This window comes from Oncorhynchus mykiss, chromosome 1 (assembly GCF_057628025.1).
Source record: "Oncorhynchus mykiss isolate SJ-2025 chromosome 1, ASM5762802v1, whole genome shotgun sequence".
Taxonomy (NCBI): domain Eukaryota; kingdom Metazoa; phylum Chordata; class Actinopteri; order Salmoniformes; family Salmonidae; genus Oncorhynchus; species Oncorhynchus mykiss.
In genome coordinates, this window is record NC_143022.1 from 88,606,454 (window position 1) to 88,634,284 (window position 27,831).

Genomic DNA, 27,831 nt, shown 5'->3' on the forward strand with positions numbered 1-27,831 from the left:
TGTGACAGACTGAGTAATCTCTCTCCACAGTTAATGGGATATCTGAAGCGTGGGATAACGATGGTGATTGCTGTGTGAACACTAATGTTCCACTCTCTGCTTACAGACTGATGGAATTATAACTAAAGAAGCCATTTCTGATGATAATAACATACAATAATGTCATCGTTCTGCAAAACAAGCCTGGACTAATAAGCTTATTTAAACCAGATTTAAACAGATTGTCCCTTAAATCAAGCTCTTTCATTGATATGGAAATGCAGACATCTATGGTAAATGTAACACAGCACTTGGCTCTGCAATGTGAGGGACTGTGTTGTTATCAATATAAACTATGTCTACAAACCTAATACTACCGGCATACTGGCAGTCTGAACCTATACAGTCATATAGGAACATTGCACATCTCTCAGCAATAAGTAGGAACCATCCTGTTCATTGGTAACATTTGCATATTCAGACCTTTTGACTTTTCCCACGTTTTCTTACGTTGCAGCCTTATTCTAAAATGGATTAAATAAACATGTTTCATATTTCATTTTTTGTTGTTGACAAATGATCATTTCTAAAAACCTGTTTTTTCTTTGTCGTTATGGCGTGTTGTGTGTAGATTGATGAGGGGGGATAACAATTGAATCAATTTTTAGAACAAGGCTGTAACGTAACAAAATGTGGAAAAAGTCAAGAGGTCTGAATACTTTCCAAAGGCCCTGTATGTACTGTACATATAGTGACATTTCACTTGGCTCTGCATGTTCACTCTTAGAAAAAAGGTTCCAAAAGGGTTCTTCGGCTGTCCCCAAAGGTGAACCCTTTTTGGTTCCAGGTAGAACCCTTTCGGGTTACATGTAGAAAGGGTCCTACATGGAACCCAAAAGGGTTAAACCTGGAACCAAAAAGGGTTCTTCAAAGGATTCTTCTATGGGAAAGGCGAAAAACCCTTTAAGGTTCTTTAAAGCACCTTTTTGTTCTAGGTGTATGGACTATCTCCCGTTGAGGGTAGGTATCTAATCAGGGGTATGAGGAAAGAGGAGCAGAGGTAAAGTAAAATCCTTACAGGAGCACCTTGGGGTCCCTCAGGACCTGGGAATCCTGTCTCCCCCAGCGGGCCCCTCTCACCCTGTCAGGGAATAAACAGTCATATATGTCACTGTTACTGTGTGTGTGTGTGTGACAGAGAGAAGTAGGGATGCCTTTGACTGACAGCTGACAGAGAGAGAGAGAGAGAGAGAGAGAGAGAGAGATAGAGAGCGAGAGAGAGAGAGAGAGAGAGAGAGAGAGAGAGAGAGAGAGAGAGAGAGAGAGAGAGAGATCGAGAGAGTGTGTGAGAGAGAGGGAGAGAGCGAGAGAGAGCGAGAGAGAGAGAGAGAGAGAGAGAAAAGCATCCGGCTTACTTACCGGTTCCCCAGGGATCCCCGAATCACCGCGAGCTCCAGGTTTCCCCTGTCAATCACACAGACAGGATGAGAACACCACACATTAAACAGCTTCTCAGACAGGTCTTATATATCTAGCCATCTACGTTAGCTAGCACCTCAACGCTGTCCTGTCCAGCAGGTATTACTGTACTACAGCCCTCTAAGTGGGTGTACATCTGAAGGACTGTTGACTGGGTATAGTATTACATCTGAAGGACTGTTCACTGGGTATAGTATTACATCTGAAGGACTGTTCACTGGGTATAGTATTACATCTGCAGGACTGTTCACTGGGTATAGTATTACATCTGAGGGACTGTTCACTGGGTATAGTATTACATCTGAGGGACTGTTCACTGGGTATAGTATTACATCTGCAGGACTGTTCACTGGGTATAGTATTACATCTGAGGGACTGTTCACTGGGTATAGTATTACATCTGAGGGACTGTTCACTGGGTATAGTATTACATCTGAGGGACTGTTCACTGGGTATAGTATTACATCTGAGGGACTGTTCACTGGGTATAGTATTACATCTGAAGGACTGGTCACTGGGTATAGTATTACATCTGAAGGACTGTTCACTGGGTATAGTATTACATCTGAAGGACTGGTCACTGGGTATAGTATTACATCTGAAGGACTGTTCACTGGGTATAGTATTACATCTGTTCATTTGAAGCGTTGTTCACTGGGTATAGTATTACATCTGAGGGACTGTTCACTGGGTATAGTATTACATCTCTTCATATGAAGCGTTGTTCACTGGGTATAGTATTACATCTGAGGGACTGTTCACTGGGTATAGTATTACATCTGAGGGACTGTTCACTGGGTATAGTATTACATCTGAAGGACTGTTCACTGGGTATAGTATTACATCTCTTCATATGAAGCGTTGTTCACTGGGTATAGTATTACATCTGAAGGACTGTTCACTGGGTATAGTATTACATCTGAAGGACTGTTCACTGGGTATAGTGTTACATCTGAAGGACTGTTCACTGGGTATAGTATTACATCTGAAGGACTGTTCACTGGGTATAGTATTACATCTGAGGGACTGTTCACTGGGTATAGTATTACATCTCTTCATATGAAGCGTTGTTCACTGGGTATAGTGTTACATCTGAAGGACTGGTCACTGGGTATAGTATTACATCTGTTCATTTGAAGCGTTGTTCACTGGGTATAGTATTACATCTGAGGGACTGTTCACTGGGTATAGTATTACATCTGAGGGACTGTTCACTGGGTATAGTATTACATCTGAGGGACTGTTCACTGGGTATAGTATTACATCTGAGGGACTGTTCACTGGGTATAGTATTACATCTGAAGGACTGTTCACTGGGTATAGTATTACATCTGAAGGACTGTTCACTGGGTATAGTATTACATCTGAAGGACTGTTCACTGGGTATAGTATTACATCTGAAGGACTGTTCACTGGGTATAGTATTACATCTGAAGGACTGTTCACTGGGTATAGTATTACATCTCTTCATATGAAGCGTTGTTCACTGGGTATAGTATTACATCTGAAGGACTGTTCACTGGGTATAGTATTACATCTGAAGGACTGTTCACTGGGTATAGTATTACATCTGAAGGACTGTTCACTGGGTATAGTATTACATCTGAAGGACTGTTAACTGGGTATAGTATTACATCTGAGGGACTGTTCACTGGGTATAGTATTACATCTGAAGGATTGTTCACTGGGTATAGTGTTACATCTGAAGGACTGTTCACTGGGTATAGTATTACATCTGAAGGACTGTTCACTGGGTATAGTATTACATCTCTTCATATGAAGCGTTGTTCACTGGGGATACTACTATAGTTTCACTGTGTTCTGTCTGTCATTTCTTATAGATTTGGGAAGTCAATGTCCATGACATGTTATCATTTCCACAGACAGCCGTGATGTTTTCTGTAGCCAGCATCAAGTGCAGCAAAAGAGCGCGAACAAATGGAAGATTCACGGCATCCTTCTGTTGTGTGCAGATCATTAAAAGTACTACTTACTGAAGGCCCAGGTATTCCAGGGGCTCCAGGCATCCCCAGATCACCCTACAGGACAAAATACAGCCTTTTATACAACTCAAACCTATAGCAAAATACAGCCTTTTATACAACTCAAACCTACAGCAACATACAGCCTTTTATACAACTCAAACCTACAGCAACATACAGCCTTTTATACAACTCAAACCTACAGCAACATACAGCCTTTTATACAACTCAAACCTACAGCAACATACAGCCTTTTATACAACTCAAACCTACAGCAACATACAGCCTTTTATACAACTCAAACCTACAGCAACATACAGCCTTTTATACAACTATATAATGAAAAAAACAAATCACCATGAGGTTTGAAACAAGAACAGAGACAGACAGAGAAGCTCCATAGAGAAGCATCATGGTTATGTTTATGCATCTCTCAGGACTTGTCTTTCAAAGCCCATTCTGAGACTATTCTATTCTAGTCCATACACTTGTATTCAGACAGACATAACCTCTTGTTGAAGTGTTGCTGTGGATCTATCAGAAACAAACTCTCCTTAACCTTTAGTGTCAAATAAAAGCAGCAGTGTTGAGCACTTGGCCATTTGTCTGTAATATGAGGTGTGTATGTGTCTGAACGATATCGCCATAACTCTTTGACGACAGCTCCCTGAAGGAAGGACAGACGCGCGCTCTAGCCTTGACATCTAGATTAAGACCTAGAGGTGTGAGGGATGTTACACAGACACATAGAGCTGTAACCCCCATTCCAAGGTCATCTACATCAGTATGTTACAGTATGTTACTGACGGTAGTGTCCTGCTAGTTATTACCCTTTCCCCACTGCTCTAGTTACGTTGGTAACCAGTTTATAATAGCAATAAGGCACCTTGGAGATTTGTGGTATACGGCCAACGTACCACGGCTAACGGTTGTATCCAGAACAGCCCTTAGACGTGGTATAATGGCCATATACCACACCCCCTCACACCCCCCTCATATTTCCTATTTCCTATATGTAATCTGGTGAGGTCATGCAGGATGAGGATGGTCCGCAAGCGCCGTCTCAGCTCGGCTTGGCTCGGCTCGGCTTGGCTCAGTACTGTATAAAGGCTACAGGGGGGCTGTATGTGGCTTACCTTGGCTCCAGGTAGTCCTTCTAGTCCTGGTAAACCAATGGATCCGGGATCTCCCTGGAACATAACACAGAGTAGTTAGTCTAGGACAGTGTGAGTGAGTGAGTGATTGAGTGAGTGAGTGAGAGAGTGAGAGAGTGATTGAGTGATTGAGTGAGTGAGTGAGTGAGTGAGTGAATGAGTGAGTGAGTGAGAGAGTGAGAGAGTGATTGAGTGAGTGAGTGAGTGAGTGAGAGAGTGAGTGATTGAGTGAGTGAGTGAGTGAGTGAGAGAGAGAGGGAGAAAGAGAGAGAGAGAGAGAGAGAGAGAGAAAGAAAGAAAGATATAGAGAGAGAGAGAGAGAGAGAGAAGGATAAAGATAGAGAGAGAGAGATGGAGAGATGAGAGAGAGATGGAGTATGGTGTGAAGGATGGAGAACAAGGTATGTTGGTATAGGAGATCACCTTTCAAAACAGTAGACTGATTGTGATACGTTTTTACTTCAAGATAGAACTATCTATAAGACTGCAGATTTATCTCTCATTGCAGGCAGTCAGCAGCTTATTTGGGTCTTTCTCCTTTACTACAGTAGAAATTCACATCCCTTCTCCCCTTCTATTGGTCTGGTCTGTCTCCTTTACTACAGTAGAAATTCACATCCCTTCTCCCCTTCTATTGGTCTGGTCTGTCTCCTTTACTACAGTATAAATACACATCCCTCCTCCCCCTTCTATTGGTCTGGTCTGCCTCCTTAACTACAGTATAAATACACATCCCTCCTCCCCCTTCTATTGGTCTGGTCTGTCTCCTTTACTACAGTAGAAATACACATCCCTCCTCCCCCTTCTATTGGTCTGGTCTGTCTCCTTTACTACAGTATAAATACACATCCCTCCTCCCCCTTCTATTGGTCTGGTCTGTCTCCTTTACTACAGTATAAATACACATCCCTCCTCCCCCTTCTATTGGTCTGGTCTGTCTCCTTTACTACAGTATAAATACACATCCCTTCTCCCCTTCTATTGGTCTGGTCGGTTCTCCTTTACTACAGTAGAAATACACATCCCTCCTCCCCCTTCTATTGGTCTGGTCTGTCTCCTTTACTACAGTATAAATACACATCCCTTCTCCCCTTCTATTGGTCTGGTCTGTCTCCTTTACTACGGTATAAATTCACATCCCTTCTCCCCTTCTATTGGTCTGGTCTGTCTCCTTTACTACAGTAGAAATACACATTCCTCCTCCCCCTTCTATTGGTCTGGTCTGTCTCCTTTACTACAGTAGAAATACACATCCCTCCTCCCCCTTCTATTGGTCTGATCTGCCTCCTTTACTACAGTAGAAATACACATCCCTTCTCCCCTTCTATTGGTCTGGTCTGTCTCCTTTACTACAGTATAAATACACATCCCTCCTCCCCCTTCTATTGGTCTGGTCTGCCTCCTTTACTACAGTATAAATACACATCCCTTCTCCCCTTCTATTGGTCTGGTCGGCCTCCTTTACTACAGTATAAATACACATCCCTTCTCCCCTTCTATTGGTCTGGTCGGTCTCCTTTACTACAGTAGAAATACACATCCCTCCTCCCCCTTCTATTGGTCTGGTCTGTCTCCTTTACTACAGTATAAATACACATCCCTTCTCCCCTTCTATTGGTCTGGTCGGTCTCCTTTACTACAGTAGAAATACACATCCCTCCTCCCCCTTCTATTGGTCTGGTCTGCCTCCTTTACTACAGTATAAATACACATCCCTTCTCCCCTTCTATTGGTCTGGTCGGTCTCCTTTACTACAGTAGAAATACACATCCCTCCTCCCCCTTCTATTGGTCTGGTCTGCCTCCTTTACTACAGTAGAAATACACATCCCTCCTCCCCCTTCTATTGGTCTGGTCTGGCTCTACTGTATGTGCCATGGAGAAATGGTATTACACACTACTGTAGGGCCAAGGCCTGCTCTGTCCTCTGCTCTGACGTAGATGGATGGGGCAGGTAATTATCACACATGTAGATTGTCATGAATAACATAGTGTGGCTTAGAGTGGAACGGGACAGATCGGGATCGCCGCCGGGGATCAGCTGTGGTGAGACGGATTGGGGCAATTTGGTGTGTGTGTGTGTGTGTGTGAGTGATCCTGTGTGTGTCTGTGTGTGAGTGTTTCTGTGTGTGAGTGTTTCTGTGTGTGTCTGTGTGTGTCTGTGTACGTGTCTGTGATTGTCTGTGTGTGTGTGTACATGTTAGTGTCTGTGTGTGTGTGTCTGTGTGTGTGTGTGTGTGTGTGTGTGTGTGTGTGTGCGTGTGTGTGTGTGTGTGCGTGTCTGTGTGTGCGTGTGCGTGTGTGTACGTGATTCTGTGTGTGTGTCTGTGTGTGTGTGTGTGTGTGTCTGTGTGTGTGTGTGTGTGTGTGTGTGTGTCTGTGTGTGTGTGTGTGTGTACGTGTCTGTGTGTGTCTGTGTGTGTGTGTGTGTGTCTGTGTGTGTGTGTGTGTGTGTGTGTGTCTGTGTGTGTCTGTGTCTGTGTCTGTGTCTGTGTCTGTGTCTGTGTCTGTGTGTGTGTGTCTGTGTCTGTGTCTGTGTCTGTGTGTGTGTGTGTGTGTGTGTGTGTGTGTGTGTGTGTGTGTCTGTGTGTGTGTGTGTGTGTGTGTGTGTGTGTGTGTGTGTGTGCATGAGACGGATTGGGGCAATTCCACCGACCGAGCCGCAGCACCAGGAACCGCAGCTCACACAATTTATTCAAATGTCAAATTAACATCCCCAGTGAGAAATCGCACCGCAGCAAAACAATAAAAAATGCAATTGGCCCCACGAGGACAGAGAAAGAGATGGAGAATTCAAGTTGATACCAGAAGAGAGGAGTTGTATTGTTTCCATTCCTTGGTGTGTGTGTGTGTGTGTGTGTGTGTGTGTGTGTCCGAAACAGTCTATGTGTGTGTGTTTATGTGTGTGTGTGTGTGTGAGAGAGAGAGAGAGAGAGAGACAGTGTGTGTGTGTGTGTTTGTGTGTGTGAGTGAGAGAGAGAGAAAGAGAGAGACACAGAGTGTGTGTGTGTGTGTATGTGTGAGAGAGAGAGATAGACAGAGTGTGTGTGTGTGTATATATGTGTGCGAGAGAGAGAGAGAGAGAGAGAGAGGAGAGAGAGGGAGAGAGAGAGTGTGTGTGTCTCTCTCTCTCTCTCTCTTAATGTGTGTGTGTGGAGTTACAGTAGACAGAGAGCAAAGAGGGTTCATTGTCTCCCACAGGCCAGACAATATAGAACAGTCATTTGATTGTGGCAAGAGGAGACGTGATCATTATTTTATTTTGTGTTCCCAGCTCCAGAGTGGAGGGACTTATGTTGAAGTGAACCATAGAGACTGTATTGGAGAACCGACCTGGGTTCAAATACTGTTTGAAATCTTTCAAATACGTTTGCTTTAGCCAGCGTTTGCTTTAGCCTGTCGGCAGTGCAGGACGGGAGGGTTTGGCAGTTCTGCGACTCTTCTATTGGTTCCATTGTGCCAATCAAACTCAATCAAGCCCAGATAAAGTAGTTGAAATGATTTCCTTTGCTAGTTCTGTTGGACTGCATATGAAAACAGGTGAGAAACACTTTCAATAAAATATATTCCCTAGAATGAAAAGATTTCAACTCACCACTCTTCCCTCGTCTCCTTTGGGCCCCTATACAGAAGAAAGAGACAGTGGAAGGCAATCACTCCACTTACAAAGTCATATATAGAAGACCTTTTACATAAGACCCTTTAGAAATGTATTCAATCTTTTAAGACATTTTATTTTTACTCCCTTTTTATCCCCAATTTCGATCTTTGTCTCATCGCTGCAACTCCCCAACGTGCTCAGGAGGCAAAGGTCGAGTCATGCATCCTCCGAAACATAACCCGCCAAACCGCACTTCTTAGCGCCCGCTTAACCCGGAAGCCAGCTGCACCAATGTGTCGGAGGAAACACCGTTCAACTGACGACCGGAGTCAGCCTGCAGGCACCCGGCCCACCACAAGGAGTCGCTAGAGTGCGATGAGCCAAGTAAAGCCCCCCCTCCCCCCGTAACCAGGACGACGCTGGGCCAATTGTGCGCCATCCTATGGGACTCCCTTTCACGGCTGGTTGAGACACAGCCTGGGATCGAACCCGGGTCTGTAGTGACGCCTCAAGCATTGTGATCCAGTGCCTTAGATCCCTGCTTCACTTGGGAGGCCCTTCTAAAACCCTTTCAGAGATTTTTAACTGGGTTAACAGAGATATGGCTTTTTTGTTGTTAAGACTTTTAGCATCAATTACTTTAACTTTTGGAAAGTGTCAGGTTTAATACAGGAAATGACTGTACTGTTCATATACACTGGCAGCTGTACAGTTATAGTCATAAAGTCAGACTTATTGTCAATAAAAGTTAACAGCGTGCAAAAAATGTAAACAATTAGAGACATAAAACAAACAGCAAAATCTAACTGGAACTAAACTAAAATGGACATGTTGTATAATTTACTGTAGCCTGTTGCTTTCTCCATTTTAACTCGTCATTTTAATTATTTCTTAATTCTTCTAGAATTAATTGAATGTTTCATTAGGATCCCTGTTAACTGATGCCATGGCGACAGCTAATCTTCCTAGGGTCCAACTCAGACCTAAAATGACATTATAAACTATTACAATTGACATTAAATACATTACATTTAAGAAAAATAAATGTAACAAGTGTACATTACAAACAGTTAAAATACCTGACAGGTAATATATTTAACATTCAGTAAATGATCTCTGGGAGTGCAAAACCACTTCATGATATACCCAGCAGTACTGTACATGTTAGATGCAGACAGACAGACAGCACAGCACAGAGCAATGCTCCCCAGAGATTCTACTGTGGTCCCTGGGTAGGGAGTTCTCTTTGTGGACCCCTGCAGGTCCTATGAGCGGAGTGTCTGTGCGTTATGATGGAAGAGGTAAAGTCTCCTAGGGTTGTAGGTAGATTACAGACAGACTGATAAGGGCAGAGCTCAGTGGCTTTGATAAGTAAATCAGGTCACCACACCTCGCCACAGAGGCACAATGCAGAGAGAACAGAGTCAGGCCACTGCTCAGACAGTGTTCTCTCTCTCTCTCTCTCTCTGAGTCTCTCTCTCTCTCTCTCTCTCAGTTTCTGAGTCTCTCTCTCTCTCTCTCTCTCTCTCTCTCTCTCTCTCTCTCTCAGTTTCTGAGTCTCTCTCTCTCTCTCTCTCAGTCTCTGTCTCTCTCGCTGTGTCAGTCTCTCTCTCTCTGTGTCAGTCTCTCTCTCTCTCTGTCAGTCTCTCTCTCTCTGTCAGTCTCTCTCTCTCTCTCTCTCTCTGTCAGTCTCTCTCTGTCAGTCTCTCTCTGTCAGTCTCTCTCTGTCAGTCTCTCTCTGTCAGTCTCTCTCTGTCAGTCTCTCTCTGTCAGTCTCTCTCCACCAGTGAGCTCTCACTGAACATGACTGAGTCTTACTAGAGGGCTGGAGACAGTGAAGGAGATGACAGCTACTCTTAGGATGATAAAGTATGTCCTGTGTGTTTCAGACCCTGACAGTACAGTACACAGGATCTGAATACATGTCTGGTTCCTGACAGTACAGTACAGTACAGTACAGTACAGTACAACAAATTAGGATGATGAGACAGTAGGATGATGAGACAGAAGGATGATGAGACAGTAGGATGATGGATGATGAGACAGTCGGATGATGAGACAGTAGGATGATGGATGATGAGACAGTAGGATGATGAGACAGAAGGATTATGGATGATGAGACAGTAGGATGATGAGACAGTAGGATGATAGATGATGAGACAGTCGGATGATGAGACAGTAGGATGATGAGACAGTAGGATGATGGATGATGAGACAGTAGGATGATGGATGATGAGACAGTCGGATGATGAGACAGTAGGATGATGGATGATGAGACAGTAGGATGATGAGACAGAAGGATTATGGATGATGAGACAGTAGGATGATGAGACAGTAGGATGATGGATGATGAGACAGTCGGATGATGAGACAGTAGGATGATGAGACAGTAGGATGATGGATGATGAGACAGTAGGATGATGGATGATGAGACAGTAGGATGATGAGACAGAAGGATGATGAGACAGTAGGATGATGGATGATGAGACAGTAGGATGATATAACAGAAGGATGATGGATGATGAGACAGTAGGATGATGAGACAGTAGGATGATGGATGATGAGAAATTAGGATGATGAGACAGTAGGATGATGAGACAGAAGGAGGATGATACAGTAGGAGGATGGATGACGAGACAGTAGGATGATGAGACAGTAAGATGATGAGACAGAAGGAGGATGGATGATGAGACAGTAGGATGATGAGACAGCAGGATGATGAGACAGTAGGATGATGAGACAGTAGGAGGATGGATGATGAGACAGTAGGATGATGAGACAGCAGGATGATGAGACAGTAGGAGGATGGATTATGAGACAGTAGGATGATGAGACAGCAGGATGATGAGACAGTAGGATGATGAGACAGCAGGACGATGAGACAGTAGGATGATGAGACAGCAGGATGATGAGACAGTAGGATGATGTGACAGTAGGATGATGAGACAGTATGAGGATGGATGATGAGACAATAGGATGATGAGACAGCAGAATGATGAGACAGTATGAGGATGGATGATGAGACAGTATGATGATGAGACAGCAGGATGATGAGACAGTAGGATGATGAGAAAGCAGGATGATGAGACAGTAGGAGGATGGATCATGAGACAGTAGGATGATGAGACAGCAGGAAGATGAGACAGTAGGAGGATGGATGATGAGACAGTAGAATGATGGATGATGAGACAGCAGGATGATGAGACAGTAGGATGATGAGACATTAGGATGATGAGACAGTAGGATGATGAGACATTAGGATGATGAGACAGTAGGATGATGAGACAGTAGGATGATGGATGATGAGACAGCAGGATGATGAGACAGAAGGATGATGAGACAGTAGGAGGATGGATGATGAGACAGCAGGATGATGAGAGAGTAGGATGATGAGACAGCAGGATGATGAGACAGCAGGATGATGAGACAGCAGGATGATGAGACAGTAGGATGATGAGAAAGCAGGATGATGAGACAAAAGGAGATGTAGAAGGATGAAACAGTAGGATGATGATACAGTAGGATGATGAGACAGTAGGATGATAAGACAGAAGGAGGATGGATGATGAGACAGTAGGATGATGAGACAGTAGGATGATGAGACAGCAGGATGATGAGACAGTAGGAGGATGGATGATGAGACAGCAGGATGATGAGACAGCAGGATGATGAGACAGGATGATGGATGATGAGACAGCAGGACGATGAGACAGTAGGATGATGAGACAGTAGGATGATGATACAGTAGTAGGATGGATGATGAGACAGTAGGATGATGAGACAGCAGGATGATGAGACAGAAGGAGGATGAGACAGTAGGATGATGAGACAGCAAGATGATGAGACAGAAGGAGGATGGATGATGAGACAGTAGGACGATGAGATAGTAGGAGGATGAGACAGAAGGAGGATGATACGGTTGGAGAAGGGGACAGATGGATGATGAGACAGCTGGATGATGAGACAGTAGGATGATGTGACAGAAGGAGGATGATACGGTTGGAGAAGGGGACAGATGGATGATGAGACAGCTGGATGATGAGACAGTAGGAGGATGAGACAGAAGGAGGATGAGACAGTAGGATGATGATACAGTAGTAGGATGGATGATGAGACAGTAGGATGATGAGACAGCAAGATGATGAGACAAAAGGAGGATGGATGATGAGACAGTAGGAGGATGAGATAGTAGGAGGATGAAACAGAAGGAGGATGATACGGTTGGAGAAGGGGACAGATGGATGATGAGACAAAAGGAGGATGAGACAGTAGGAGGATGATACAGAAGGAGAATGATACAGTAGAATGATGAGACAGAAGGAGGATGAGACAGTAGGATGATGATACAGAAGAAGGATGGATGATGAGATAGAAGGAGGATGATACAGCAGGATTATGTGACAGTAGGAGGATGGATGATGAGACAGTAGAGGATGAGATACTTACTGGTGCACCTGGTGCTCCAGGGGGTCCTGAGATGGCTCCTCCACTCTGTGGAGAAACTAGTATTATCATCATAACATTCAACACAATGATGACATGGTATCTGATTATATGGTATCTGATGACATGGTATCTGATTACTGGGTATCTGATTACAAGGTATCTGATGATATGGTATCTGATGATATGGTATCTGATTACCGGGTATCTGATGACATGGTATCTGATTACAGGGTATCTGATTACATGGTATCTGATGACAGGGTATCTGATTACAGGGTATCTGATGACATGGTATCTGATTACAGGGTATCTGATGACATGGTATCTGATTACAGGGTATCTGATGACATGGTATCTGATTACAGGGTATCTGATGACATGGTATCTGATTACATGGTATCTGATGACATGGTATCTGATTACAGGGTATCTGATGACATGGTATCTGATTACATGGTATCTGATGATATGGAATCTGGTTACATGGTATCTGATGACAGGGTGTCTGATGATATGGTATCTACAGTAGCCTACGGTATATAGGGGAATGTGGTAACCTTTACTTTGAGGGTCACCCTACCGATGCTCAACAAACAATCAACAGACTATGAGCAACAACTGTTGACTAGCACTGTGATGCTAGTTGCATCGTCGGCAACACCTGACACCTGATGAGGATGAGTACAGAGTTCTTACCTGCAGTTTGTACAGACTGCTCATCCCATTGCCCTCCACATAGGGGACACCCTGCAAACACACACATCTCAGTCAGAGCCAGCTTTCTCCTCCGTTAACACACTTCTAGCCTTACACACTTCAAAAGGTCTTGTGTGTGTGTGTGTGTGTGTGTGTGTGTGTGTGTGTGTGTGTGTGTGTGTGTGTGTGTGTGTGTGTGTGTGTGTGTGTGTGTCTGCCTGAGTGTTTTCTGTGCCTCTAGTCTAACAGTCAGTCCTGTAGGCCTGGACCAGGCAGACAGTATTACTTTGTTCATAAGCCCTTAAATGCAACATGGGATAGATAAACATCTGGGGCTGCCTGGTGATCACTACATGGAGAGATCAATATCTGAGGCTGCCTGGTGATCACTACATGGAGAGATCAATATCTGGGGCTGCCTGGTGATCACTACTTGGAGAGATCAATATCTGAGGCTGCCTGGTGATCACTACATGGAGTGATCAATATCTGAGGCTGCCTGGTGAGCAGTACATGGAGAGATCAATATCTGAGGCTGCCTGGTGATCACTACATGGATAGATCAATATCTGAGGCTGCCTGGTGATCACTACATGGAGAGATCAATATATGGGGCTGCCTGGTGATCACTACATGGAGAGATCAATATATGGGGCTGGCTGGTGATCACTACACAGAGAGATCAATATCTTGGGCTGCCTGGTGATCACTACATGGAGAGATCAATATCTGGGGCTGCCTGGTGATCACTACATGGAGAGATCAATATCTGGGGCTGCCTGGTGATCACTACATGGAGATATCAATATATGGGGCTGCTTGGTGATCACTAAACAAAAGAGGAGAGCAGTAACACTTGTTTAACCCACCGGCCTCTGTAGATTCAAACACTAATGTGAGTACCAAATGGCACCCTATCCCCTATAGTGCCCCACTTAAGGTCTCAGGTAAAAAGTAGTGCACTATATAATGAATAAGGTGCCATTTGGGCCGCAGTCTAACTAGTGTATCTGGGGGAAATATTATAGCAGCAGCAACTACAACATCCTGATGGCTTGAGGAGTAGCCTGGATATACCAGAGATAGTCTGTATAGTCCTGCCTGACTAGCGTTTATAGGGCCAGGGCGGGGGGGGGGGGGGGGGGGGTGTAGCCCCCGGTCTCCTCTCCACTACTCAGTGTATGTGCTGTCTGTCATCAGTGTGTAATCTGAGGCAAAGCTAAACGGCTGCAAGACAGCGCTGAACTAACCACAGCATCAGAGTATCTTCAGGAGAACAGGTTTTAAGTTTGAAGGAAATCTGTGGCCCTAAGCTTTTGCTAGATTTGTGCAATTTAAAGAATTTACAGTACTGAAGTTCATTCATTAACCCTTTCCTCCAACACAGTAAGTGGGTTGTATTAAGTAGGCACAAAGCGGAAGAAACCCCTCCATAACGGAGTGAAACAGGAAGTACTCGCTTTGTACGTGTCCAATAAGAAACACTCCTTTTGGTTTTGCTCCAGTGTCCCCAGAAGTAACATGAACATGGTGACTCAATAACATTTCTACCTGCCCTCCAAAGCTGGGACGAGAGACTGAATAACAACAGCTTCTATCCCAAGGCCATCAGACTGTTAAACAGCCACCACTAGCCGGCTTCCACCTGGTACCTCAACCCTGCAGAGGCTGCTGACATATATACATAGACATGGAATGACTGGCCACTTTAATACTGGAACACTGGCCACTTTAATAATGGTTTCATACTGCTTTACTCATCTCATTTCTATATACTTTATTCTATTCTACTGTATTTTAGTCAATGCCACTCCAATATTGCTCAATCTAATATTAATACATTTCTTAATTCCATTCTTTTACTTTTAGATTTGTGTATATTTTGTGAATCACTTTTAGATACTACTGCACTGTTAGATACTACTGCACAGTTAGATACTACTGCACCGTTAGATACTACTGCACTGTTAGATACTACTGCACTGATAGACACTACTGCACTGTTAGACACTACTGCACTGTTAGATACTACTGCGCTGTTAGATACTACTGCACTGTTAGATACTACTGCACTGTTAGACACTACTGCACTGTTAGATACTACTGCACTGTTAGATACTACTGCACTGTTAGATGCTACTGCACTGTTAGACACTACTGCACTGTTAGATGCTACTGCACTGTTAGACACTACTGCACTGTTAGATACTACTGCACTGTTAGATACTACTGCACTGTTAGATACTACTGCACTGTTAGATACTACTGCACTGTTAGATGCTACTGCACTGTTAGACACTACTGCACTGTTAGATGCTACTGCACTGTTAAATAGTACTGCACTGTTAGACATTACTGCACTGTTAGATACTACTGCACTGTTAGATACTACTGCACTGTTAGACACTACTACACTGTTAGATACTACTGCACTGTTAGATGCTACTGCACTGTTAGATGCTACTGCACTGTTAGACACTACTGCACTGTTAGACACTACTGCACTGTTAGATACTACTACACTGTTAGATACTACTGCACTGTTAGATACTACTGCACTGTTAGACACTACTGCACTGTTAGATACTACTGCACTGTTAGACACTACTGCACTGTTAGACACTACTGCACTGTTAGATACTACTACACTGTTAGATACTACTGCACTGTTAGATACTACTGCACCGTTAGATACTACTGCACTGTTAGATACTACTACACTGTTAGATACTACTGCACTGTTAGACACTACTGCACTGTTAGATACTACTGCACTGTTAGATACTACTGCACTGTTAGACACTACTGCACTGTTAGATACTACTGCACTGTTAAATAGTACTGCACTGTTAGACATTACTGCACTGTTAGATACTACTGCACTGTTAGATACTACTGCACTGTTAGACACTACTACACTGTTAGATACTACTGCACTGTTAGATACTACTGCACTGATAGATACTACTACACTGTTAGATACTACTGCACTGTTAGATACTACTGCACTGTTAGATACTACTGCACTGTTAGACACTACTGCACTGTTAGATATTACTGCACTGTTGGAACTAGGAACACAAGCATTTCGCTACACCCACAATAACATCTGCTAAATATGTGTATGTGACCAATAAAATTGTACTTGATTTGATTTCCAGGAAGGAAGAAAGAACAGGAAAAAGATTCTCTCAAATAGACGGAAGAAAACATGTTGTCCTTCAAAGTAGTAAGTCAATCTCACTGTCCTTTTAAATGATGTGTTGTGTGACCAGCCATTCAAAAGGACACTAGTAATTGGCTATGGTACCTTGAACTGGTGTCATCATTCATAAGCATGAAAACTGTTGACACATCTCACCAATGACTCAACAACACACACACACAGTCTGTATACACACACACACACACAGATCTCAGTGATGCTCTGGATAACTTACTGGGGGGCCTGGTAGTCCTGGCCTTCCAGGGGATCCTTCACTTCCCTGTAGAGGGACACACACACACACACACACACACACACACACACACACACACACACACACACACACACACACACAGAACAAACCATGAGAGGGATAATGCTTTCCAGTCAGTCACTGGGGATCACGTTTCTCCAGTTAAGATCCCAATAATCTAAGAATACCTCTTTACCCATATTTACCCACACATTAGACACAGTGACAATCCTAATCTTTGGGACATGGCATGGCTGATAATACAAGTCTATAGCGGAGGTACAGTATTTGAGAAGAGGGACATACTAGCTCTGTTGAATTTGAGATAGATTGGGAGTAAGGCCCTGCGATAAACTAGTGTCCTGTACAAGGGGTGTACTGGTACATCAACCTGCCTCACGCTACAGAAACAGGAGATCCCATGAGCTGTTCTGGCTGCACAAGCCTCTTGCAAGGCTACTGAATTGGCATACAGCACGTCACCCCAATCCACTGACAAGACTAGGCCCATGGCATTCTTTCAACAACAAAACTGAAGAGAAACCCATAAGGAATGATGTGCTTTTTAAGAAAATAACATGATTCCTGAGTATTACAATAACCCATTATTGATGCTCTTTGAGATGGCACTAAATAAGACGCAAGGCATTGTTTTCATCTTAGACTATCAGAACATCTCTTGGCATGTCAGGCCACATGCTTGAATAAAACATGACCCTGTATGTACTAACTGCCTATATTTAGAACATAAAGCAGACATGTACAGTACAGTGCCTAGTGAAAGTCTGTACAGCAATGGCACAGTCTACACATTCCCCCACCTTAAAATTAAATTAAAAAACGGATTGAATTAGATATTTTTTTCTACAGGGGTACACAACCTACTCCACATCTTCAAAGTGAAAGAAATGTATATAAAATGTTCTAATTAATAAAGAAAAAGCAAAAAAAACAAAGATGTCTTGATTGTGTGTCTTCACACCCCAAAGTTAATACTTGGCGGAAGCACCTTTTGACAGCCATTACAGCTGTGAATCATTTTGAATAAGATTCTACCACCTATGCACAACTAGGGCAATATAATTCCCATTGCTTGATCCTGAAAAACTCCCCAGTCCCTGGAGATGGCAAGCATACCCATAACATGATGCTGCCAACCACAAAAGTTGAAAATACAGAGGGTTGACTTTGTGTTATGTTGTATTGGATTTGACCCAAACCTGTCGTTTTTATTTTAGGCTAAAAATGTAATGTCTTTGCTGTGTTGTCGTGCAGTATTACTTAATGGTATTGTTGCAAACAGAATCAATGATTTGGAGTGGATTTTTTTAACACAGGCTTCCTTCACTTTACCATACGGGTCAGTAATGTGGAGTGAATGCAATGGTTTTGATCCCTTTGTATTTTCCAGTATTGTAGTGGCCTCGGGAGGCTGTCAGGATCTAAAGAAATATGAAAGTAACAAAGCCCAGGTAAAAAGTTAGAGGAAACTCTGCCTTCTGAATACCTAACCCTGGGATAGAGTTAAATTTTTCTGTGGGACAATTGCACACACGCAAAATTATGCCAAGGACACAATAGAATGGCTTTCTAAGAGGTGTTTAGTGTTCCTGAGTGGTTTAGTCTCTGTCCTGACTTAAATCTGATTGAAAAATTAAAGACAATGTTTGAATACTGTAGTCCATGAATGATTCCCTACCAAATTTACTGAGCTTGTAAAACAAAAGCAATGGATGTACACTCAGTGGCCAGTTTATTGGTTCACTCCTACAGACAGTGAGTCATGTGGCCGTGGCTTGCTATGTAAAGCAGGCAGACAAGCCTTGAGGCATTCATTTACTGTTCAATTGAATGTCACAATGGGCAAAACCAGTGAGCTAAGTGACTTTGAGCATGGTATGATCGTCGGCGGCAGGCGAGCCGGTTCCAGTATCTCAGAAACGTGCAAGCTAACAGGTGGGCCACAAACAGGTAAATATCGGTGCAGAACATTGGATGGCAGAACGGCATCTCGGAATACACAACTTGTCTGTCTTTTTCACGGATGGGCTATTGCAGCAGTTGCTGTTGCATCATGCTGATGGCAGAGTCAGGATTTGACATAAGCAGCATGAGTCCATGGCCCCATTCTGCCTGGTATCAACGGTACAAGCTGGTGACGGTGGTGTAATTGTGTGGGGAATGTTTTCCTGGCACATGTTAGGTCCCTTGATACCAATTGAGCAATGTTTCCAAAGCCCAAATAATTCATTCTGTTCTAGAGGCAAAGGGGAGGTCTGACCCAGTACCTAATAAACTGGCCACATGTTGTCGTAAGAGCTTGGTAGAATCTTATTCAGAATGATTCCCAGCTGTAATGGCTGCTGAAGGTGCTTCCACCAAGTAAAAGTGAAATCATACGCAATCAAATCATCATCATCTTGTGTTTCTAAGTCATTTGGTAAATGATCTATCATTCTTTCACTTTGGAGTAGGTTGTGAAACTACATTTGGGACAAATCTAATTGAATCCCTTTGTAGATGTCATTTTAAGGTAGCAAAGTGTGAAGACTGTGTAAGTGTGCGTAGACCTTCACTAGAGACTGTATATTCAGACAGTGCGTGTACACACAGCGTCTCTTTCTTACCCGATCTCCCTTTGTTCCAGGCTGACCCATTGGCCCAGGTCTGCCCATGACACCCTGCAAACAGACACAAGGTACATCAATTAACTGGGTCACAAACTAAATATAGAAAACATAGTACATCAATTAACTGGGTCACGAACTAAATATAGAAACAAAGTACATCAATTAACTGGGTCACGAACTAAATATAGAAAACAAAGTACATCAATTAACTGGGTCACAAACTAAATATAGAAACAAAGTTTGCAGGGTGTCATCGGCAGACCTAGACCAATGGGTCAATTAACTGGGTCACAAACTAAATATAGAAACAAAGTTTGCAGGGTGTCATCGGCAGACCTAGACCAATGGGTCAATTAACTGGGTCACAAACTAAATATAGAAACAAAGTTTGCAGGGTGTCATCGGCAGACCTAGGCCAATGGGTCAATTAACTGGGTCACAAACTAAATATAGAAAACAAAGTACATCAATTAACTGGGTCACAAACTAAATATAGAAAACAAAGTACATCAATTAACTGGGTCACAAACTAAATATAGAAAACATAGTACATCAATTAACTGGGTCACAAACTAAATATAGAAAACATAGTACATCAATTAACTGGGTCACAAACTAAATATAGAAAACATAGTACATCAATTAACTGGGTCACGAACTAAATATAGAAAACATAGTACATCAATTAACTGGGTCACAAACTAAATATAGAAAACATAGTACATCAATTAACTGGGTCACAAACTAAATATAGAAACAAAGTTTGCAGGGTGTCATCGGCAGACCTAGACCAATGGGTCAATTAACTGGGTCACAAACTAAATATAGAAACAAAGTTTGCAGGGTGTCATCGGCAGACCTAGGCCAATGGGTCAATTAACTGGGTCACGAACTAAATATAGAAAACAAAGTACATCAATTAACTGGGTCACAAACTAAATATAGAAAACAAAGTACATCAATTAACTGGGTCACAAACTAAATATAGAAAACATAGTACATCAATTAACTGGGTCACAAACTAAATATAGAAAACATAGTACATCAATTAACTGGGTCACAAACTAAATATAGAAAACATAGTACATCAATTAACTGGGTCACGAACTAAATATAGAAAACAGTACATCAATTAACTGGGTCACGAACTAAATATAGAAAACATAGTACATCAATTAACTGGGTCACAAACTAAATATAGAAAACAAAGTACATCAATTAACTGGGTCACAAACTAAATATAGAAAACAGTACATCAATTAACTGGGTCACAAACTAAATATAGAAAACATAGTACATCAATTAACTGGGTCACAAACTAAATATAGAAAACATAGTACATCAATTAACTGGGTCACAAACTAAATATAGAAAACAGTACATCAATTAACTGGGTCACAAACTAAATATAGAAAACATAGTACATCAATTAACTGGGTCACAAACTAAATATAGAAAACAGTACATCAATTAACTGGGTCACAAACTAAATATAGAAAACATAGTACATCAATTAACTGGGTCACAAACTAAATATAGAAAACAGTACATCAATTAACTGGGTCACGAACTAAATATAGAAACTGGGTGAGAGAAAATAGGGACCAAACAATGAGTATGGTGTTCTCAGTGATTGTTCTTGTATCAGCAACACAGTACTGCACATGCATTACAACGAGGGATGAATAGATGTGAAAGGTGATTTAATGAAATTGATGAATCGTTTTGCTTACAGGGGCTCCAGTACGGCCTGTAGTACCCAGAATGCCTGGAACTCCAGGAGAGCCCTGAGAAAGACAAGAAACACCAGAGAACAATCATTGTCACTTCCTGTGTAATAGGTAGTGTATGATAGCCTAACTGGTAGGTATTGCAAGAAGGACAAGAGGAGAGTTAACCTCATTTGCATTTTCAGGGCTATTCCATTGATTCTGTTGTACATGGGGCAAGATGAGTCATGTGACCGTGGCTTGCTATATAAAGCAGGCATTGAGGCATTGAGGCATTCTGTTACTGATCGACTGAATGTTGTGAGCGTGGTATGACCGTTGGTGCCAGGTGCACCGGTTCCAGATTTGATTTGATTTGATGTAGTGTACTTTCAAGCACACTCAAGCATGTTAAAGTATATGATTCCTGTATTGGCCCCAGGACAGGTCTGAAACCCACCTCGTCTCCTTTGTCTCCACTAGGCCCAGGGAATCCTCTCTCTCCTTTCATCCCCTAGAAGAGCAAACAACAACAGTGAATGAGTAAACAGTAACAACAACAGTGAATGAGTAAACAGTAACAACAACAGTAAATAGTACAAAAATGGCCAAATCAAGTTGAATTCTGTATAAACCTTTTCTTAATGTGTATGCTTGTGAAATGAGAAATGTTTACCACCATAATATACAGTATGTTCTCTCCAAACCTAATAGTCTAATAGTCTCAAACCAGCGGCATGACGGGTGGTCATACATTTCACTTTGACTTCTTGTTTCTAATAGAGCCAATTAGAAGCGACTGCTTGGGTAATTTTACTAATACAGGACACTGCTGCGTATCCATGGCAACCACGTCTGCAGCCAGCAGCTCTGATGATACGAATGTGCTGGACTGACATTGTAAATGTCTGAATCTTTGGTTCAACGGTTGGTGTCCGAATCTTCCCAAATCTCTCAGATGAAAAGAAATATGAACAACTACGAGAGCCTATGTCGTACATTATAGCATATTATGCATTGTTTATAAGGCATTATAAATGCCCTCACAATTCATTATGAAGAGGGTATTTATTTATATATTCACTTTATATATCATCTACCTCACTTGCTTTGGCAATGTTAACACATGTTTCCCATGCCAATAAAGCCCCTTGAATTGAATTGAATTGAATTTATTCGTAGGAAGTATTATGAAAACAATTCAACTGGAAATGAATAGCAACAAGGGATAGAACCATGTTAAATAATGACCTGGAGAAGAAGTGTAGTCCCCAGCGATGTTATGCACCAGTCTAAATACTATTACACCTATCATCTTTTCTAATTCACTTTGTCATGCTGAGATTGGCAATGAATGGAGTGAATGGAGTATTTGTAAGGTGGAAAGTAATTCTGTATACATTGACTGTGTCCCAAATTGACTGTGTCCTAATCCTTTACACAGGGCACTACTTTTCACCAGGGGTTATAGTGCACTATGTAGGGGATAGGCTGCCATTTAGAACACATGCATTACAATAGGGAATAGGCTGCCATTTAGAACACATCCATTATAATAGGGAATAGGCTGCCATTTAGAACATATCCATTATAATAGGGAATAGGCTGCCATTTAGAACACATGATTATATTAGGGAATAGGCTGCCATTTAGAACACATCCATTATAATAGTGAATAGGCTGCCATTTAGAACACATACATTATAATAGGGAATAGGCTGCCATTTAGAACACTAACATTATAATCAGGATGACACGTTGTTTCCTACCTTTGGACCTTCTTTCCCTGGATTACCGAGAGGTCCTCGCACTCCTGGATCCCCCTGTTTAGGATGGACACACACGCAAATCAATGCACCCAAGAACACATGCACAGAGAAAGACACACACACAAAACCACACAATCTGTCCCCAAGGGTTCCACTCTCACACTTCTGGGCGGGCGGGCGGGCGGGCGACCCCCCCCCCCCCACACACACACACACACACACACACAGACACACACACACACATACACACAGAGTAAAGATAATGAGACACTCACCTTTTCTCCCACCATGCCTTGCACTCCTGTCGCTCCATGGGTTCCCTGCTCGCCCTTCTGCCCAGGCAGACCTGGCACTCTGGTCTGGCACACGGTGCAGGCATTCTGCCAACACACAGCGGGAGGGGGGAGAGGTACGGTCATACAGACCAGATATCTGTCATCTCACTGAGTCACAGCAGGGAAATACAGTGCTCCTTTTGTTTGTATTCCATCTCCCCTGGGTCGAAGAGCAGGGGAGCTGTCTTAACGTTCTCTCAATGTTTCCACAACATTGAAGTTAATGTGACTGAGAACCAGACATTGTCCTATTTCCCACCCACTCTCTAACTGACTGGGACATTTGGGGGATCATTTGAAATATCACAGTCTCCCATCCAGTTCAGGTTTCACTGAGTAACATTTATTTACATTCAAAAAGTTAGGCTTAATCTGTGTCTGGGAAATCAGCCCTGTCTGGGAAATCAGCCCTGTCTGGGAAATCAGCCCTGTCTGGGAAATCAGCCCTGTCTGGGAAATCAGCCCTGTTTGGGAAATCAGCCCTGTCTGAGAAATCAGCCTTGTCTGGGAAATCAGCCCTGTCTGGGAAATCAGCCCTGTCTGGGAAATCAGCCTTGTCTGGGAAACCAGCCCTGTCTGGGAAATCAGCTCTGTCTGGGAAATCAGCCCTGTCTGGGAAATCAGCCCTGCCTGGGAAATCAGCACTGCCTGGGAAATCAGCACTGCCTGGGAAATCAGCCCTGCCTGGGAAATCAGCGCTGTCTGGGAAATCAGCTCTGTCTGGGAAATCAGCCCTGTCTGGGAAATCAGCCCTGTCTGGAGTGTACTTCCTCTACAGCAGCAGACATTCTGTACTCTGACACTGTGGAGTTGTTGAAGTGTACGTTCCCTACAGCAATCAGAATAACCTAAATACGTTGGGGCCCGGACTCTACAAGGTGTCGAAAGCATTCCACAGTTTTGTCAAATTGGGTGGATGTCCTTTGGGTGGTGGACCATTCTTGATACGCACGGGAAACTGTTGAGAATGACAAACCCAGCAGCATTGCAGTTCTTGACACAAACCGGTGCGCCTGGTACCACCTACTACCAGACCCCGTTCAAAGGCACTTACATTTGTTGTCTAGCCCATTCACCCTCTGAATGACACACATACACAATCCATGTCTCAACTGTCTCAAGGCTTCAAAATCCTCCTTTAACCCGTCTCCTCTCCTTCATCTACACTGATGGAAGTGGATTTAACAAGTGACATCGATAAGGGATCATAGCTTTCACCTGGATTCACCTGGTCAGTCTATGTCATGGAAAGAGCAGCTGTTCCTAATTGTTTTGTCCACTCAGTGTACATTCAGTAGAAGAACACCACAGGAGGTTGGTGGCACCTGAATTAGGGAGGACGGGCTCGGGGTAATGACTGGAGTGGAATAGGTGGAATGGTTTCCATGTGTTTGATGCCGTTCCAGCCATTACTATGAGCTGCCCTCCCCTCAGCAGCCTCAAATGAAGAACACATGAATACGTTCCACTTCCAACCATTTATCTGTAGACGGATATCAGTTCTGTTTATACAGCATGAAGACTGTATGACCCTTAGTGTCACTGGCATTTAGACTCATCAGAGAAGAGCAGTGGGGAGATATTTCATCTAACTTTATGGAAGTACAAATCTTTTTTTCTCAGAGAGACTTGAGCGAAGTGTCTTGAAATAAAAAAGGTCCAATTCAGTTAAGTGCTGCTTTCAGTGTGAAATATCAAATACCATCGGCTGTAAAGTGACCAAACTCTGTCAATTAAAGTGAAGAAACAGAGAAAAGCTATTCTTGGGGAGGATTGTCATTCAGCTCATCAAGTTGAATGACGCAGTCAAGCCAGCAGCACATTGTAAAAAAGGCCTTTAAACAGGCAGGTTAGCGTTTCTTTGTCATGAATCTTGTTCTGGAGGCAGTTCTGCAGAGTGATCACTAGCTAGCACAGCCACAAAGTCGTAAAATCAGATTTTAAATCTAACTTTAATCTTAACCACACTGATAAACCTAAACTAAGACCAAAAAGCAACATAGCCAATTTTGACTTTTCAGCTGGCCAATCTAGCGGAAATTGCTCAGTTCTGCCTCCAAGACAAGATTCATGACAATAAATGTCAATCTGCTTTGAACAGCTAAAAGCTTGGAAACTTTATTCATTTAACTGGGCTTCCTATATTTGGTCTGGTAGAATAAAATCTCTCTCTCTCTCTCTCTCTCTCTCTCTCTCTCTCTCTCTCTCTCTCTCTCTCTCTCTCTCTCTCTCTCTCTCTCTCTCTCTCTCTCTCTCTCTCTCTCTCTCTCTCTCTCTCTCTCTCTCTCTCTCTCTCTCTCTCTCTCTCTCTCTCTCTCTCTCTCTCTCTCTCTCTCTCTCTCTCTCTCTCTCTCTCTCTCTCTACATTGTACAGATACATCAACAAGGAGTGGGAGTGTTGGAGAGATAGATGGAAAGAGAGAAGAGACAGAGAGAGAGAAAAGACAGACAGAGAGAGAGAAGAGACAGACAGAGAGAGAGAAGAGTGTACATTGTACAGATACATCAACAAGGCGTTGGAGTGTTGGAGAGATAGAAGGAAAAGGAGAAGTATTGTCCCTTAAATACATAGCAACAACGTAGCCGTGAGAACAAACAACTGACAACAGAAAGCCCTATTCCCTATATAGTGCACTACTGTTGACCAGAGCTCTATTCCCTATATAGTGGATTGCTGTTGACAAGAGCCCTATTCCCTATATAGTGGAATACAGTTGACAAGATCCATATTCCCTATATAATAAACTACTGTTAATCCCAATATAGTGGACTGCTGTTGACAAGAGCCAAGCCGTAGCTCTCTGGTCAAAAGTAGTTCACAGTGTAGGGAATAGGGTACCATTTTGGACACATTGTGTACTCCAGGAGGGATGTATTCAACAACAGCCTTCTTCTTAGGACATTTCAAGGATTCCTGTTGAATATAATAATGCATTTCCATAGTGGATTTCCAATTTCTTGAATTTCTAGCTGCAGTTCGCCACCACCACCTGATGGAGGCGCTCCTGAGCTTCTGTTAATAATTCCGTAACATCACCCGAATAGGTTTAGTACTGGTGAAAATACCACATCAAAATATCAACATTAAAAGTTTGTTGTTGTATTACAACTGTGAGGTCTTAAAGTGTGAAATACACCACTGTGGGCAACTGTGCAATCATAGTAACTGATGCAATTAAAGCAGGCTAAATTATAACCTGTTTCTACACCCTCAGTCAATGTGGATCTACATGTGGGCACTTCAAGGTAATAACAAAAATATCTTCCATGAATCTTGTCAATTAAAAAAAGAATGTATGATTTATGTACCACACTGAATAATGTTGGAATGACAATTGGTGGGAATAATCATACGACACAACGGTAATACATGAAACAGTCCAGTACCTTGAGTAAAGAGCTCATATCTCCGACAATTGGCAAGGCAGTCTGTTGGAAAGACAAATTGTCATCATACATTTTGTATAATGACTATAGATGTAAAGAAATGTCAATAAATATTTTTGTTATCTTTTTCAGTCAGATCATAGTTGAATGAACCTGTCATAATTATCTTAGCATCACTCGAAGCTTGAACTCTTATGCATGATACTGAAACACTCAAAGTTACCATGTTTGTTTTTATGGTGGTATGACTGATACTGAAACACTCAAAGTTACCATGATTGTTTTTATGGTGGTATGAATGATACTGAAACACTCAAAGTTACCATGATTGTTTTTATGGTGGTATGAATGATACTGAAACACTCAAAGTTACCATGATTGTTTTTATGGTGGTATGAATGCCTTATACATAATATCCCCTTCAAGTACAGTGTAACCAAATCTTCTCCTGTGATTTCAGTTTTCTGTAAAATAATTGTATTTCTGTGGTTTTGAGGCATTTAACCTAAATATGGTACAGTGGGCTTAGCACCTCCAAGTGACACTGACACAGTATATCTCTGAGAGAGAGATGAGAAAGAGATGAGCGGTTAACTTACTGGTTGACCCGGTGGGCCAGGGGGACCTGGGGGACCTTCTCGACCAGGGGATCCCTTTAAATGAGAGAAATAATGATGTCACCAGCTATGAGACCATCGGAAACACACAGCGCTGCACACCCTTGGCCCACGCTTTGACATTCATCCTAATGGGGTGCTGTGTGTGTGTGTGTGTGTGTGTGTGTGTGTGTGTGTGTGTGTGTGTGTGTTTCTGATGTGTCCAGAAACGGTTGCTATTTCCTCATGCAGACATAAAGGAAACAGACCTTTCATCAGAATGTTAGTTTCTCTTTTTATCTGCAGACCGAGGAGGAGAGGAGCAGAGGAGTGGAGGAGAGGAGGAGAGGAGTGGAGGAGAGGAAGAGTGGAGAAGAGGAAGAGTTGAGGAGAGGAGGAGTGGAGGAGAGGAAGAGTGGAGGAGAGGAGGAGTGGAGGAGAGGAGGAGTGGAGGAGAGGAGTGGAGGAGATGAAGAGTGGAGGAGAGGAAGTAAGGAAGAGTGGAGAGGAAGAGTGGAGGAGAGGAGGAGAGGAGGAGAGGAGGAGTGGAGGAAAGGAAGAGTGGAGAAGAGGAAAAGTTAAGGAGAGGAAGAGAGGAAGAGTGGAGAGGA

At 42.8% G+C, this 27,831-nt stretch overlaps 1 protein-coding gene across 4 annotated transcripts in view; it reads right to left on the minus strand.

The window, feature by feature from the left end:
• LOC110519057 (uncharacterized) overlaps positions 1-27,831 on the minus strand; it is a 273,392-nt gene that overhangs the window by 49,488 nt on the left and 196,073 nt on the right. For all 4 annotated transcript variants that reach the window (XM_090243315.1, XM_090243313.1, XM_090243317.1 and 1 more), the window contains 15 exons: positions 27,224-27,277; positions 26,625-26,666; positions 23,178-23,282; positions 22,903-22,956; positions 21,594-21,647; positions 21,158-21,211; positions 19,422-19,475; positions 16,777-16,821; positions 13,337-13,387; positions 12,641-12,685; positions 8,189-8,215; positions 4,577-4,630; positions 3,453-3,497; positions 1,399-1,443; positions 1,058-1,120 (listed from right to left, as the gene is read on the minus strand). In XM_090243315.1, coding sequence (XP_090099441.1) covers positions 1,058-1,120; positions 1,399-1,443; positions 3,453-3,497; positions 4,577-4,630; positions 8,189-8,215; positions 12,641-12,685; positions 13,337-13,387; positions 16,777-16,821; positions 19,422-19,475; positions 21,158-21,211; positions 21,594-21,647; positions 22,903-22,956; positions 23,178-23,282; positions 26,625-26,666; positions 27,224-27,277 — 792 coding nt within the window. The remainder of the gene's footprint in view (positions 1-1,057; positions 1,121-1,398; positions 1,444-3,452; positions 3,498-4,576; positions 4,631-8,188; positions 8,216-12,640; positions 12,686-13,336; positions 13,388-16,776; positions 16,822-19,421; positions 19,476-21,157; positions 21,212-21,593; positions 21,648-22,902; positions 22,957-23,177; positions 23,283-26,624; positions 26,667-27,223; positions 27,278-27,831) is intronic.